At 40.4% G+C, this 16,386-nt stretch overlaps 1 protein-coding gene across 1 annotated transcript in view; it reads left to right on the top strand.

Annotated features, from left to right (window-relative positions):
- Nucleotides 1-5,254: 5,254 nt before the first annotated feature.
- The window catches only part of FCHO2 (FCH and mu domain containing endocytic adaptor 2), a 129,250-nt gene continuing 118,118 nt past the window's right edge, over nucleotides 5,255-16,386 (top strand). The window contains exon 1 of the mRNA XM_043488544.1: nucleotides 5,255-5,417. Coding sequence (XP_043344479.1) covers nucleotides 5,385-5,417 — 33 coding nt within the window. The 5' untranslated portion in view covers nucleotides 5,255-5,384. The remainder of the gene's footprint in view (nucleotides 5,418-16,386) is intronic.

Genomic DNA, 16,386 nt, shown 5'->3' with positions numbered 1-16,386 from the left:
TGATAACAATGGCCATTATAAATCTAGACTGTAAATCCCCTGAGAGTTCGCAGCAGTTTGGCAGGATCTCAGGCATAGACAGAATTTAACCTGCATTTTTGTCCAGCCATATCTGGCTGCAAATGGGGTGCAATCCACATCTCTGTCCAGCCATATATTGGGACCCCCCCCCCCCCAGCCTGATGGTTAATTACCAAGTCAGATTCTCAGGAGACAAAATTCTAGATCCTCTTTAGTAAGATCTTGCCAATTTTGTAGGTATTTATAGCTTTGGGACCATAGTTTTCAGATGTAAAATAAGTAGATTGCCAGAAGGTAGCACATTCAACTTGAAACCACACCCCATAGGGTTAACAGAAGCTGATGTCTTAACAGAAATCCCTAAGTGTGTCTTACAAAACAACAGATAAAGGAACGGTTTGTTTAAAAACTCCTCTTCTTGTAACACACCTTTAGTGATGAAGCTAGCTTTAGGTATTCCTCTTTCTTATTCTTTCTTTAAATGTATACTCTCCAAGCTTCACATAGCTTAGGTAATATATTACAAGACATTTTAACCACTTAGATAACACCTCTAATCTACGAGGTCACTACAATGGGGGCTTAAGTTGTTTCCTAGAAACTCAGAGTCAGCCTGTCCAGTTCAAGTTGGGTAAAGTTGTTTGGGACTACTGACCCAAAAACTGGGCCTGTGCAGGTATTGGATGAAATGACCTTTTGATGTCAGAGGGCTGAAAAGTCCATCCTGGAATCAAGCTAATCATCTCCAATTTTGAATATGCATCCCACAAAGAAGCATGTAACCCAAATACACCTGCCCAGGAGGCTTACTACCTCACCTTTTCCCTACCTCCAATCACTTTTCCCTATACCTAAGACCACCTTGCTTCTTTATGCCATCGGTATCTCAAGGCCCTTGCCTTCAGGGAGGTAGATCTCAGACTTGTTCTATCTCCTCCCTTGGCTGTCTTGTGAATAAATTCTTTCTCTGCTACAAACCTTGCCATCTCAGCATATGGCTTGCTACAAGTCAGGCAAGTAAGCCTGGTTTGGTAACAAAGTCTGGGTATAAAGGATGCCATTTCTTTAACTAGGCCTTTGGGTTTTGTGGAGCTGAACTAACACCTAAGAGAGAAACGTGTGGTGTTGGAAACTGTGGGGTGTTTCACAGCATAACTTGTTGCACAGAAATTTTCTTGAGCCTGGTGGGAAACTTAGCATCCAACCAACCTATTCCATAATCAACTTATCATGGAAATTTTCTTGAGGTGGCAAGCACTGTAACATGTTTAAATGTTCAATCCATAGCCACCAATTTTTAGGTTTTCTGGCTTCCAAAATCCCCATTAGCAGTAGCTTTTATTGGACCTAGTCCAGTTTTTAAATCAACCCAGTGTGATCCCAGTCGGAAACCACCAACAATTCTCATGGCTCTTGGGGCTGGGGAAATGGATTAAGCTAGTAAAGGAGCCCCACACTGAGATCCTCCAGCCTCTACAAGGGCTGTGAGCCTGCGAGTACCGAGGTTACCACTGCCCAAAGCCCCCATAGGCTGAGGTCAAGGGCAGAAACCCTTGGGCTCCAAAACTCACATAATTTCCAACATCCTTCTGTCTCCCAAAAATTCTCTATGAAATGCACCATGACTCCATTTTGGGTTTGTTGTTTCTTTTTAGCGGGGCTATAACATAACTTGAAATGGCAGCTCACTCCAGTATTCTTGCCTGGAAAATTCCATGGATGGAGGGTCCATGGGATTGCAAAGAGTCAGACACGACTGAGCGACTTCACTTTCACTTTTGTAACATAACTGCTTGAGCCAGAGATTTAATGGTGAACAGGAGCATCCCCTGGAAGCCAACATATGGATAGCTGGTATAATTAGAGAGAGCTCCTAAGAGGGAGAAGATTCTGGAGATGAGGGTCACCCCAAAATTGAAGGCTAAATTGTTTAGTAGCCCCTTCCCAACAGAAGATCTCCTGCCAGAGCCAATCTTGAATATTATCATTTCAGTTTTATTTTTATTAGAAAAGTAGCTTAAAAAAAAAAGTAGCTTATACTTTAAGTATACTCAAGCCCCTCCAAATTCTTTTGAAAATATTTAAAGTAATGTGAGGAAATTAAGTCAAGTGGAACTTAAATAACAACATTTTTATAAGCTCTAAGATCTAGCACAATTAAAAGTATGAGTTATTAAAATCAGAATGGAATTACTGAAAACCCAAAGCCCATCCACCCTGACACTGTAATATGCTCAGTCATTCATCTATTCTTGCACTGAACAGTTACTGAGTGACAATTAAGTGCTAGGTATTATAGACAGGAGTGAGTGGAACACTGTTGTTATCTATGTATTTAATAATTTAAAAAAAAAATTTCAGAGTGTGTTTGGATAAGTGAGGCTTAAGAGTGTGGGGCACGAATACCTTAAGGCATGAGTGAGGCTACTGGCTCAGGGCCTTATCTACACTCTGCATCCTTGGAAACCTCACTTGAGGTCAGAATGTGGTTAATGCCATCCACATTCTTCTACTACACCATCTTGTCTGAAGATTAGTGACCTTAATCACTAATTACTATAAAGTCCCACAATTTAAATACCAGGCAATTATAGCACATGGTGTTTTGAGCCTGATGAATCTCGTATCAATAAATACCCAAAATATACAGAAGATTTCTCTTCATGGCCTCTGATAAACATGGGAACAGTGTGAAGAGTATGAAATGGAAGTCAGTGTACCTTGTGCAACTCTTTGAATACTGTGCAAAATTGTTGGTGTTGGAATCATAAACTGGAACACTAAAACAAGGAAAATCTGTACTAGACACCACTTTGTTATGCAAAAAAAAAAACCCACCAAAAAAACAACTTTGTAATGCAAGTATTTATTGCACTTAGCTGAGAGGAAGCCTTCACAAGTTAACTAATTTGTCTTCTGATTTACCTAAGCGCTTCTGCTGCTCAGATTCTGCCTAACTCCAAAGCAGTTCTATCTCTGATATGGGCAGCTATAGCACCCACAAATTTTTACTGCATTTGGAGTTCTACCTTTTGTTTTGAAGATAAAGGGCAAGAGATCCAAAATGTTTCCTAGGAGCCTGAATAGTACTGGTCATGGGAGAGGGTACTGATAGTTATGGGCCAGAGTTCAGCATCTGTAGGAGAGGCACTCATGTTTTTAATAAATTTATGACATGTAATAAATTTAAAGCCTGGGGTCCAGGATAAGGGCCGCTCCTGTCCAGGTCTAAGTGTGGTAGTGGTTAGTGAAACTGGGAATTTAATGCCATGCTCATCTGCAGGGTGATCTAGATGGCTGTGGGCTTCCCAGGTGGTGCTAGTGATAAAGAACCCACCTACCAAAGCAGGAGACATAAGCAACCCAGGGTTCAGTCCCTGGGTTGGGGAAGATCCCCTGGAAGAGAGTATGGCAACACACTCCAGTAATGTTGCCCAGAGAATTCCATGGACAGAGGAGCCCCTCTGGGATTGCAGAGTCCAATAGGACTTAAGTTATTTAGTATGTGCGCACTAGATGGCTGTATTTTTCTTAGAATTTCTTCAGCATCAAGAAAGACAATGCTAGACTACTGGCTTAGAGAATTATAGCAAACCTCTAAATTTGACTTTCCCCAAAACTAGGTGTAAATGATAGTGTTATGAAGACTTTTTAAAGAAAGGAAAAAGCATATACCAAAAAGAGGACAGTAAAGTGAACCCCATTTCCAATGCTTAGCTCCAAGAATTACCCACTGATGGTCAGTCTTACTTCTTCTATAGCCCTACCCATTCCTCCTCCCTCAAAGACTCATTTTAAAGCAAATCCTAGGTGTTTTATAAGTGAAAATCGCTCAGCCGTGTCTGACTTTTTGCGACCCCATGGACTATACAGTCCATGAAATTCTCCAGGCCAGAATACTGGATGGGTAACCCTTTCCTTCTCCAGGGGCTCTTCCCAACCCAGGGACTGAACCCAGGTCTCCCACATTGCAGCCGGATTTTTTACCAGCTGAACCACGAGGGAAGCCCAACAATACTGGAGTGGGTAGCCCATCCCTTCTTCAGCGCATCTTCCAGTCCCTGGAATCCAACCCGGGTCTCCTGCATTGCAGGCGGATTCTTTACCAACTGAGCTACCAGGGAAGCCTAGGTGTCTTATAACATCCTATTTATTTCTAAAAGATATAATCACAATACCATTATCCAATGATCCCTACTTAACCACCCTTCACAGCTTCATCCTTGTGAAAAGCACTATGTGGTTCTTACTTTTGAGGATGTAAATTATTTGCCATGAAGAAACAGTGGTGTAATGTTCCGCATGTTTGAAGTCACAAGATCTGAAGAGATGTGCCATGCATGTACAGTTAAAGCTACACTAAATCTGTTTGTCCGGCTTGGCTTCAAGAACTGCATATTTTGGACCTAACTGACCTGGTTTAATTTTTTTCCCCTTAACCTCTGGAAAGCAGGCGTGGGAAGGGGATTTGGTGTCTCTGTTAAATGCCGAGGCGTGTCTGAACTTGTTTCTTTTTCCAAAATGTACAAGTTGCTGAGAGAACCATGGACTTACGTGAACAAGTGCTGCAAGAAAAGAAAAGAGAGAGAGACAAAACTGGCTGAGTTAGGAAAAATCGTCGGTTTCGGGTCACGTTCTTGCAGTCGGCAGTCCCGGCCGGTTTGCTCCGGGCGTGCTGGAGGTCAGCGGCCTCGGACTTGGTGCTTGGGTCTCGGGCAGCTCTCTGGCTCCAGGGCGTTTCCTCCTTTTCCGGCCTCGGAAAGTTTTGTTTTGGTTCTTAATTCCCTATCAAGGAAAGGCACCCTGTTGACCATTTCTCAGAGTCTTCTCCGGTTGGCTAGAGGCCAAGTTTCCCCCATCCCAGTTGGCCCCAACTTGGGTCTCTCCCCGAGATCCTCGAAAGCTCAGGAAGCCAGTCTTCTGAGGAGGGAGAGAGAAGGCAGCCTGGCGGTGGGTTCCACTGTTTCTGGCCGGCCCTTCTCTTCGCCCTGTCCCTATGCCAGTACCCATCGCACAGCGAAGGGTGCGGGCAGTCTCCCGGGTGATGCTCCGGGACCGGGTTCTCCACCATTCCAAAAAGAATACTCATTCTCCGACGCGCCAGCGCTGGGAAGAGAGGAAGAGGACGAAAAGCCCGGGAATGGGGCCTAGGGCGCATGCGCAACCCAGCCTGGGCGTTTGAAGGTTCGCCCCGCGGCGGCAGCCGCTAGGTGGCGCATGCGCCCTGGAGGGTGCGGGCAGGTCTCCGGGAAGAAGGCGGCGGCTGCAGCGAAAGGCGGGGGCGCCGTGGGGGCCGGGCCGGTGTTTACGGAGCGGCGGGAGGGCGCGGACGCGGAACCCGGCGCGGCGTCGGCAGCGGCACGATGGTCATGGCGCATTTCGTTGAGAATTTTTGGGTAAGAAAAGGATGTTGGACATGGTGTGGGTTTCGGAGGCCGAGAGTTTCTCCGGCTGACCTCGGCCTGCGTGCGCTTCGGGCGGTGGCGGCGGCTCTGCGGGCAGGGCCGGCGTCCTCGGACCGCCGCCTGCTGCGTCCCGCCTGGACGAAGCCCGTCGGGTGACGGGTCGTCGGCCGCGCCGACTCGCGGGCTCGCCGCCCCAGCGGGGGGCGGGGGCTGTCAGCGCGGCCCCTCAGCCCGCGGCGGGGACGCCGAGAGGCCGCCTGCGCGGGGACAAAGCGCCGGATGGGGCGGGAGCCGGGAGCCGGCCGCCGGCCCCGCCGGAGACTCCCGGCGCCGGGCGCGCTCCGCGGTTCGGACGCGGACGACGGGCCCGCGGCGCGGCCACCCCAGCTGCGCGCTGCCGGCGAGTGCGGCCCGGAGCCGGGCGGGGAGGCTCGCCTCCTTCCCGCCCCGCAGGCCCCCATCTTAGCCCTTCGGCCCCCCACCATTTCCCCACGAATTCCCTTGCGGACTTGGGCTGGATCAGCACTTCCTCTCGGCCTCGCAGCTCGACTCGTTGGTCTGCGCCCAGGACTTTGCCTCTGGGCCTGTTCACAAAGCGTACAAAAGTTGAATTTAGTGTAACTGGATTCCTTGGGCTTGAATGCACCCATACTTCCCCTTGTTCCCTGGGCTCCTTCGCCTTCCTCATTCTTTCCACACCTCTCTAAATTCAGTATTGGTTTTAGATGGTTCTCTGAGAATGACTTCCCAGTCTCCCTGTGGAGTGTTTTTCCGCAGTTATTGTTTGTTGTATTGGGGAGTAGAGTTCAGCCGTGTACAGGAAAGGAACATGTGTACTCAGGTGTCTCAGGAATCCCATTTTATGGCTTGACAGTTGCAAGAGGTACAATTCCATTTTAGTTAAGATGTAGAAATATTTAGAGTGGTATGCATAAAATGAGTAAGGAATGACTTAAATTCTTAATTTCTAATTATTTCACCCACAGATTTGCTTAGTAATCAAATCAGTTTGTAGTTATTTGTCTTGAATGTTCCTCGTTTTCCACAAGCGACACAAATACTAGACGTCAGCTTTGTATTTTTTTTTTTTAAACAGCCTTATTGAGGTAGAGTTCATCTGCCATACAACTCATTTAACAATTCAAGGATTTTTCGTATACTCATAGAGCTGTGCAGACATCAACCATGCTTTATTGAGGTACAATTCACCTGCCATACAACTCATTTGAATGAACAATTCGAAGTTTTTCGTATGTTCATAGAGTTGTGCAGACGTCAACCACGTTTTTAGAACAATTTCTTCATCTAAGGAAGGATACCAGTGTTTATTAGCAGTCATCTTACCTTACCATGTAGATTTGTAGTCATCTTTCCTTACCATGTAGATTTGTCTACTCTGGGCATAATCATATAAATGGGTTCATACACGTGGTCCTTTATGATTAACTTCTTTCATTAACATGTTTCCAGGGTTCACCCAGGCTGTAGCATTTAACAGTAGTTAATTCTAATTTATGGTCAAATAATGTACGTGTGTGTGTGTCTCATACTGTATTTAGCCATTCATCAGTGGTAGAGATTTGTTTGGTTGTGCTTTTTGGCTGTTATGAATACTGCTGTGAACATTTTTGTGCAAGTTTTTATGTGGGCACATGTCTTCATTTCATTTGGGAGTCGAATTGCTGGGTCATATAGTAACTCTATGTTGAATATTTTGAGGAACAGCCAAACATTTTCCAAAGTAGTTGCACCATTTTACAATCCCACTGACAATGTCTGAGGGTTTCAGTTTTTTCACATGCTGGACTACACTTGTTATCTGTCTTTTATTGTAGTGGATGGGTGTGAAGTAATATCTCATTGTAGTTTTGGTTTGCAGATAACATGATTTTGTAAGTATTATCTCCCATTCTTTGGGTTGTCTTTTTCACTCTCTTAATGGTGTCCTTTGAAGCACATAAGTTTTTAATTTTGATGAAGTCGAATTTTTCTAATTTTTCTGTTATCTGTTATGCTTTTGTTGTCATATCTAAGAAGTCTTTCCTAACCCAGGATCACAGAGGTTTACTTCTGTGTTATTTCTGTGGGTTTTATATGACGTTTTAGTTCTTACATTTAGGCCTATGATCCATTTGAAGTTAGTTTTTGTGTACAGTGCTGGGAAGAGGTACACCTTTATTCTTTGCATGTGGGTTTAGTTGTTCCAGCATTATTTGTTTAAAAGGCTATTCTTTTTCCACTGGATAGTTTTGGCACTCTTGTCAAAAATGAGTTAACAGTAGATACATGAGTTTTATTTCTGGATTTTCATTGGTATCTCTCTCTATCCTTATGTTAGTACCACACTGTTTTGATTACTGTAGCTTTCTAGTAAGTTTGAAATGTGGAAGTGTGAGTGCTCCCAACTTCATTTTTCTTTTTCAACATTATTTTGGCTCTTCTAGGTCCCTTGATTTTCGATATAGCCTATTGATTTTAGACTTTAGGTTTTATGTAGGCAATTTGTGAAACTTCTATAAGGATTGTTTAAAATTTGACGTTCTTAGAGTGTTGTTGTTGTTTTTTTTGTGGATGCATGATTGTGTTTTTTTTTTTTTTTTTTATGATTGTGTTTTTGAAGTTTGATAACTGCACATTAACATTTAAAAGTTATGTTTTGTTTTCTGTCCATGATTTTGAACATAGCCTTTTGGGGGAGGTTTTTGGCTATTTTATGAATAATGTTTTATGAACCTTTCTGTGCAGATTTTTGTGTGCCCCTTGTTTTGTAGAGGTATGGAAATAAATTTGGGTATTTGAAATCTAGAGAGAATCCCAAGTCTAGTTTCTGTTTTATGTATGTTTAGTGTTTTCTTTCACTTCCAATATTGTGTACATATTCTTAAAATAGACTGCATTTTATTTTACTTCCAAGCCTGGTTGTGACTGAATGTGCTAAATTGGCTCTTAAAAAGCTCCAAAGAATGATAAATGAACTGGAAAACCCTGAGAACTAAATAGCTTCTCAGAATTCTTAGCTGTCTATTTTAGACAGCTTAAAAATTTGCATGTTTCTGAATCATTATAAAATAATTTCTTAAAATAGAGAATTTATTTCTCTATTCAATTTCACGTTTCTCCGCTAATGTTTAAAGTGGCACTGTCAAAACAAAATAAAACTTGTCAAAGTGAGGTAATGGGAATCTTTAAAGCTTTAGGTTTCTAACCAAACAGGCTATTAATTGTTTTTTTCCCTACATATAAAAAGCCAGATCTTTTTGTTGTGGCGTTTTGTTAGAGGAAAATTTGAATCATTCAAACTCTCTTCAAGTTCATTTGAAAGCAACACATCCTGCCTTTTTCTTTATAGTTTTTTCTTAACTAAAACTATATGCTACGTTACAAATTCCTCTTTTTCATACTAACCTTTGAAGAGGAAAATATATACAAAACTTCCTACACAACAGGTGTTTTGTTGCTGATAAGTCAGTTTTTGCCACAGAGTATAGTGCTGCAAAGATAATCAAGTAGAAAATGTTTTTCTTTCTATTAAAATTAGATGGCAAAAATAATTTTGATAACATATCCACAGTTACCTTCAGTATATAAAAACAGTTGTTAGCCCTTCAAAAGATTATTTAACTTTTTAAAAAAAAGTTACTGACAAATATTACAGTGAAGAAGTGTCTCCCAATGCTGCTGCTTTCTTAAAGAGTCCAGTACTAGTTTTTAGTACTCTTGAGATTATAGATGTCCACTTTACATTATAGTGATTAAAATGGTGATTTATATTTTTTATAAAGCCCAAATAATTTTAATTCAGGTGTTAAAAGGTTTGTTATTTTTAAGAAGTAGATTTCATAGTAGTAAGGGGAAAAAACAAGTGAGTACATATAACATGATTTAAATAGGCCTCATTTTACATCGTAATCCCAATCTATATAAGATATAAAGCATTCTCCCAAAGACACCAAGTATTTTTTAGCATACATTATGTTGTAATAAAATGACATTTTTACAGCATACTAACACATATATATGGAATTTAGAAAGATGGTAACGATAACCCTATATGCAAAACAGAAAAAGAGACACAGAAATACAGAACAGACTTTTGAACTCTGTGGGAGAAGGTGAGGGTGGGATGTTTCAAAAGAACAGCATGTATACTATCTATGGTGAAACAGATCACCAGCCCAGGTTGGATGCATGAGACAAGTGCTCCGGCCTGGTGCACTGGGAAGACCCAGAGGAATCGGGTGGAGAGGGAGATGGGAGGGGGGATCGGGATGGGGAATAAGTGTAAATCTATGGCTGATTCATATCAATGTATGACAAAACCCACTGGAAAAAAAAAAAAAAATGACATTTTTACTTAGGTAACTTTTGTCGAAGATCTCCATATGAATGAATAACAGTTATCTTAGGCGTTTTTGTTCTGAATCTTTTTCTTGTTTTTTGGCTGCACCAAGTATTAGTTGTGGCACATGGGATCTTTACTTGTGGCAGGTGGGCTCTAGTTCCCTGGCCAGGGATCGAACCCCAGACTGCTGCACTGGAAACTCGAAGTCTTAGCCACTAGACCACCAGGGAAGTCCCTGTTTTGAAGTTTTTCTTCCTTTTGTTTTCTTTTCTTTTAGTGCTTAACTAGTTAAGTCTCATGTCATTTATCTGTTGATTTCACTGGTATTGTCATGCTTTACTTTTAAATAAATTCAGAGCACCTGGTTATACCTTTTTCTCTCAGTATCCTTGGGGAATTGTTTCCGGGACCAATACCAAAATCTACATAATGCCCCAGTCCCCCGTGTAAAAGGCATATAATACTGTATATCCAAAATTTGATCTGTCGTTACATGGATAAACTGGGAGGATTAAAATTTTTTTTAAAAAGTCTGGAGTTGCTATTAATAGGACTATGGAATGCAAACCATTATTATGTTTTTGCTTGGTTATTTAATCTAAATTTAGTATCCTACATGAGAGACTAATGGTACCCCCTCACATACATATATACACATTCTTTGGAGTTATTTATCCATATGAAAATTTTAAAATATACATCTTTAGAAAATTAGTTGAGGTGACCATAGAAACCCAGAATATAGACTGTTACTTGAAATTTACAAATATTGTAGCTGGATCTGATCCCATCAGATGATATACAAAAATTTTTAAAGGATGTACATTTGTATATTTGCATATATATGTTAATTGACATATTTACATGTTTAAGTATTTAACAGGTGCAAAAGGGAGTGTAGTATAAGATCTCCCTCCTTTTATCCACCCACCAAGATCTCGAAAAAGGCAATTCACTGTTACCAATTTTTTATGTAGCTTTCCAGAGGTAACCTATGTATATACAAGCAAATAGCATATATGTTAAAATGTGTTATTATATGTTAGCCAGTTATCTATGCCCAAACTATTTTCAACTGCAACAGGCTATGAAAACTCAAACTACAGGTTCATCTAACTTGGTTCAAGTAGATTTGTCAGGTAGATATTATGTAATTATATTATTTTAGATGGAACTGAATTTTATTGTCAGTCCCATAGGTTTTTTTCTGGGGAGGAGGTGGAGTGGAAGGGTGGTTTATTTTTTGGTTTTGCCTTTACTGTTGAAATTGAGAAATTGTTACTGATTTAGTCTCCTTTTACTAAATTTGCTAAGAAATATAGTCTGCATTTACTAAGAAATTGTTACTGATTTAGTTCAATTTAGGGGAAGGATTTTAGAGAATTGATACAGGGTGATAAAATTTGCTGTCTGGGTTCTTTTCCAGCCCTACAGACTGAATCTTAATTGTTCTAATCCTTTCAGAACTACTTAAATTATTTAGACAAAGGCATGGGAGAACAGTATGCTTTGTGTCCTCCTGCAGTTTTGATTAGCATAAGCCCTTTGGAAATACATTGTTGTTGTTTAGTCGCTAAGTTGTGTGTCCAATTCTTTCGTGGCCCCATGGGCTGTAGCCCACCAGGCTCCTCTGTCCATGGGATTTCCCAAGCAAGAATACTAGAGTGGGTTGCCATTGCCTTCTCCAAGGGATCTTCCCAACCTGGGGATGGAACCCGCATCTACGCATCTCATCTCCTGCATTGGCAGGCGGATTCTTTACCACCGAAGCCCCGGGAAGCCCTTGGAAATACACACACACACACACACACACACACACATACACACACATGTTTTGGGAGGAGGGCAAGTAATTTTTTGAGTCATAGGGTATCTTCTCAGATTATCCATCCTGATTTTATAATTGTGGAACAATTTAACAGAAGCACACTGGAAAGTCTTTCTAGAAATATAATGGCAAGGAAAATTATGCAGGAAAGGGAATTAGGGCTTGTCTTTAAATTTATCTAGTGTGGAAAAATTAAAATATTTGAATTGGAAGAATTTTAGTAGAAATCTGGTCCATAGGGATCAGCAAAAATTGGTCAATGTGAGGAAAAACAAAAGCTAGGCCGTAATGGAGACCTATAATTATAGTTGACCCTTGAGAAATATGAAGTTTAGGAGTGCTGACCTCTGCACAGTTGAAGATCAGAGTATAACTTATAGTTATTATAGTGGATGCTTCCCATCCATGGTTCTCTATAATGGGGCTCTACATTCTTGGATTTAACAAGCCTCTGATCGTGTAGTAGTGCTGTAGTAGTTACTATTGAAACATGTAAGTGGTCCTGCACAGTTCAAACCTATGTTGTTCAGGGTTCCTCTGTGTATCTACTGGTAAAGAGGCTAGAGGACATTGCTGCAGTGGCCAGAGGCAGAGAGGATTAAATTGGGAAGTGGTTAGTGAACTGTGTGATGAAGTTGAGGCACAGAATTCCATCATTTCCATCACACATGCTCCGTGATGAAATAGCAAGAGTAAAATGTATGGAAGATATGACAAGCATGTTTGCTTGACTTGAGGGAAAAGATAGGAAGGTACAGGTAATGCAAATTAGTGGTTGCTGGGACCTTAGATAAGAAGTGTTAGTTATTAGTTGCTTAATAGCCAGTGACTGGCTCATATCATGAACTCCTTATTGCAAAATTCAGACTTAAATTGACGAATGTAGGGAAAACCACTAGGCCATTCAGGTATGATCTAAATCAAATCCCTTATGAGTATACAGTGGAAGTAACAAATAGATTCAAGAGATTAGATCTGATAGAGTGCCTGAAGAACTGTGGACAGAGGTTTGTAACATTGTACAGGAGTCAGTGATCAAAATCATCTCCAAGAAAAAGAAATGCAAAAAGGCAAAATGGTTGTCTGAGGAGGCCTTACAAATACCTGAGAAAGGAAGAGAAGCCAAAGGCAAAGAAGAAAAGGGAAAGATACGTCCATCTGAATGTAGAGTTCCAGAGAATAGCAAAGAGAGATATAAAAGCCCTTTTAAATGAACTATGCTAGGAAATAGAGGAAATCAATAGAATGGGAAAGACTAAAGATCTCTTCAAGAAAATTAGAGATGCCAAGGGAAGATTTCATGCAAAGATAGGCACAGTAAAGGACAGAAAAGGTGTGAACCTAACAAAAGCAGAAGACATTTAGAAGAGGTGGCAAGAATACACTGAATCTTAATGACCCACGCAGATAACCACAATGATGTGATCACTCACCTAGAGCCAGACATCCTGGAGTGTGAAGTCAAGTGGGCCTTAAGAAACATCACTACAAACAAAGCTAGTGAAGGTGATGAAATTACAGCTGAGCTATTTCAAATCCTAAAAGATGATGCTGTGAAAGTGCTGCACTCAATATGCCAGCAAATTTTGAAAACTCAGCAGTGGCCACAGGACTGGAAAAGGTCAGTTTTCATTTCAGTCCCAAAGAAGGACAATGCCAAAGAATGTTCAGACTAATGCACAATTGCACTCATTTCACAGGCTAGTGAAGTAATGCTCAAAATCCTTTAAGCTAGGCTTCAGTAGTATGTTAACCGAGAACTTCCAGATGTTCAAGGTGGATTTAGAAAAGCCAGAGGAACCAGAGATCAAGTTGCCAACATCCCTTGGATCATAGAAAAAGCAAGAGAATTCCAGAAAAACATCTGCTTCATTGACTACTCTTAAATCCTTTGACTGTGTGGATCACACCAAACTGTGGAAAATTCTTGAAGAGATGGGAATATCAGACCAACAGTACCTCCTGTAAAACTTACATGCAGGTCAAGAAGCAGTAGTTAGAACCGGACATGGAACAATAGACTGGTTCCAAATTGAGAAAGGATTACATCAAGGTTGCATATTGTCACCCTGCTTATTGAACTTATATGCAGAGGACATCACGCAAAATGATGGGCTGGATGCAGCACAAGCAGCAGTCAAGATTGCTGGGAGAAGTATCAGTAACCTCAGGTATGCAGATGACACCACCCTTATGGCAGAAAGCGAAAAGGAATAAAGAGCCTTTTGATGAAGGTGAAAGAGGAGAGTGAAAAAACGGGCTTAAAACTCAACATGCAAAAAACTAACATTGTGGCGTCTGGTCCCATCACTTCATGGCAAATAGATGGGGAAACAATGGAAACCGTGAGAGACTTATTTTCCTGGGCTTCAAAATCACTGTGGATGGTGACTGCAGCCATGAAATTAAAAGACACTTGCTTCTTGGAAGAAAAGCTGTGAGAAACCTAGACAGCATATTAAAAAGCAGACACATTACTTTGGCTACACATGTCCATATAGTCAAAGCTATGGTTTTTCCAGTAGTCATGTACAGATGTGGGAGCTGGACAATAAAAAAGACTGAGCACTGGAAAATTGATGCCTTTGAACTGTGGTATTGGAAAAGACTCTTGAGAGTCCCTTGGACTGCAAAGAGATCAAACCAGTCAATCCTAAAGGTAATCAACCCTAAGTATTTACTGGAAGGACTGATGCTGAAGCTGAAGCTCCAATACTTGGGCCCCCTGATACAAAGAGCCGACTCATTGGAAAAAGACCTTGATGCTGGGAAAGATTGAAGGCAGGAGGAAAAGGGGAGAACAGAGGATGAGATGGTTGGATGGCATCACCAACTCAATGGACATGAGTTTGAGCAAACTCAGGGAGATAGTGAAGGGTAGGGAAGGAAGCCTTGCGTGTTGCAGTATGGGGTTGCAGGGTAGGACACGACTGAGTGACTGAATAACAACAGATAGTCAGTGAAGATGTTTTTCCTATTTTTGGTGTTTGTGTGTGTGTGTGTTTTCCTTTTTATAGCTTATTATGTGATAGTTAAAAGACATAAGAAAGTAAAAATTACCTGTAGCCTTTTGTTCCAAAATTTTCTTTTGGAAATATAAAATTCTTAGCGAATTCTACTGTATACTTCTGTATCTTGATATCTTCAAATGATACTAACATCAAAACATTTTTCTCATGATTAAGTATTCTTTGAAAATATTTTCAGGATAGGTTGCATAGACTAGATAAGACGTAATTTTTAGCATTCCCCTTTTGGACATTTAGGTTACTTTCACTTTTTGTTTTTTCCATTTGTGAAAAGTGAGGATTGGTGATTTAAATCACCAATTAATGTGAATGAAATGCCAGATTAAGAAGGTAGCCTTGTGTGTCTTTCCATGCATAGATTGAGAAGTTTTTGAAAAAGCTGCAATAGTTTTATTTTTCATTTTGAAATTAATGAAAACAAATTTATTTACAGAATACTACAGAAAATTTGAAATATAAAACAGTAGAGAATTAGCTCAAAACTATTTGCTTCTGCTGTTTTTGTTGTATCTATAAAATATTTTTTTATATGGCTTAAGGATTTAACTAACTGGAAGAGCTGAGTTGTAATTTAAAAGATATGGGAGGAGTATTTGAGGGGTGAGAAAATGATTTTTTTTTAAGTAATAAGATTTGTTTCTTTTAACCAATTACCAGATGTGTTAGTAAGTATTGTTCTGACTGCTGAGCAGTACTCATTCTACATTTAATCACTGTTTTCTGCTCTAACAATATCTTGCCAAGAGCTCTACATAATAGTTTTAGTAATCTTGTGTGAAAATTTTAATACATAGAGGTTATCACTTGTGGTTGAAGTCCTGTTTACCTGTAGAAAAGTTGTGCGCATGTATTCTTTTTTCATAGTGGTTTTCAAGGCAAAAAAGAAATGGCCCTGGAGGGCCATCATTGCATATTTGTTGAATTCCTATCAAAAATATCTAGAAAACTCCTCACTAGAGGGGCCATTCTTCAAAGCAAAAAAAAAAAGAAACACTTCAGAATTAGTTTAATGTTTCATCATGTTTTTCAGAGAAGGCAGAATAAAATCAGATGATATCAAACACACATTAATGTTTCGTCTTGCACTGGTGTGCCCTAGGTTACCTGTTCAGTGGCAGTAAGAGCTGGAGTAGGAGAATGTAGGGAGGTGGGAAATGGCGATCTTTGCTCATCTTTGAAGCGGTTCAGGGCTGAGAGGACGCCCAGGCATGATGCTGCTGTTCACGTGACCAGACCTCCTGGCCCTTCTCTCCCAGAAAATTGTTTGATTAAAAAGGGAACCTAGGTAAAGCCAACTTTTCAATGAATAGCCTGACTATGTAGCATGTACTCTTAATCTTTTGCCTGTTTTCTAGTTCTTTGACTTACCAAAAGTGAAGAATATCCAGGTTTTTAATTTTAGTCTTTAGTTTACAGTTGCCCTTAAGAGTTCTTTGAAGAAGTATCAGAGCCCAGTTAAAATCTATAGGATTTATGGTTTTGTGAGTTTTCATTATTTCCATGGCTCTCTAAAACCCAGATATGTTGACAGTTCCATTTTCATTAAAATAGGAGTTTCATAGCATTATTAATAGAGTGTACAGTTTTTTTCAGGTGGAAATACTTTGTATTTTGATTGTATTTTATAGCTATTAAAAATTTTTTTAAGTGTATAGTTATAAGATCAGCTGGAAAAGTGAATGTTTTGAGTTGCCAAAATAGCTTTGATGACTTATTTAAACATTTTAACTTGAAGTTTCAAGGATATCTCACTTGTAGACT

This window comes from Cervus canadensis, chromosome 16 (assembly GCF_019320065.1).
Source record: "Cervus canadensis isolate Bull #8, Minnesota chromosome 16, ASM1932006v1, whole genome shotgun sequence".
Taxonomy (NCBI): domain Eukaryota; kingdom Metazoa; phylum Chordata; class Mammalia; order Artiodactyla; family Cervidae; genus Cervus; species Cervus canadensis.
The sequence above is the reverse complement of the archived record's forward strand: the minus strand, read 5'-3'. Positions and strand labels throughout refer to the sequence as shown.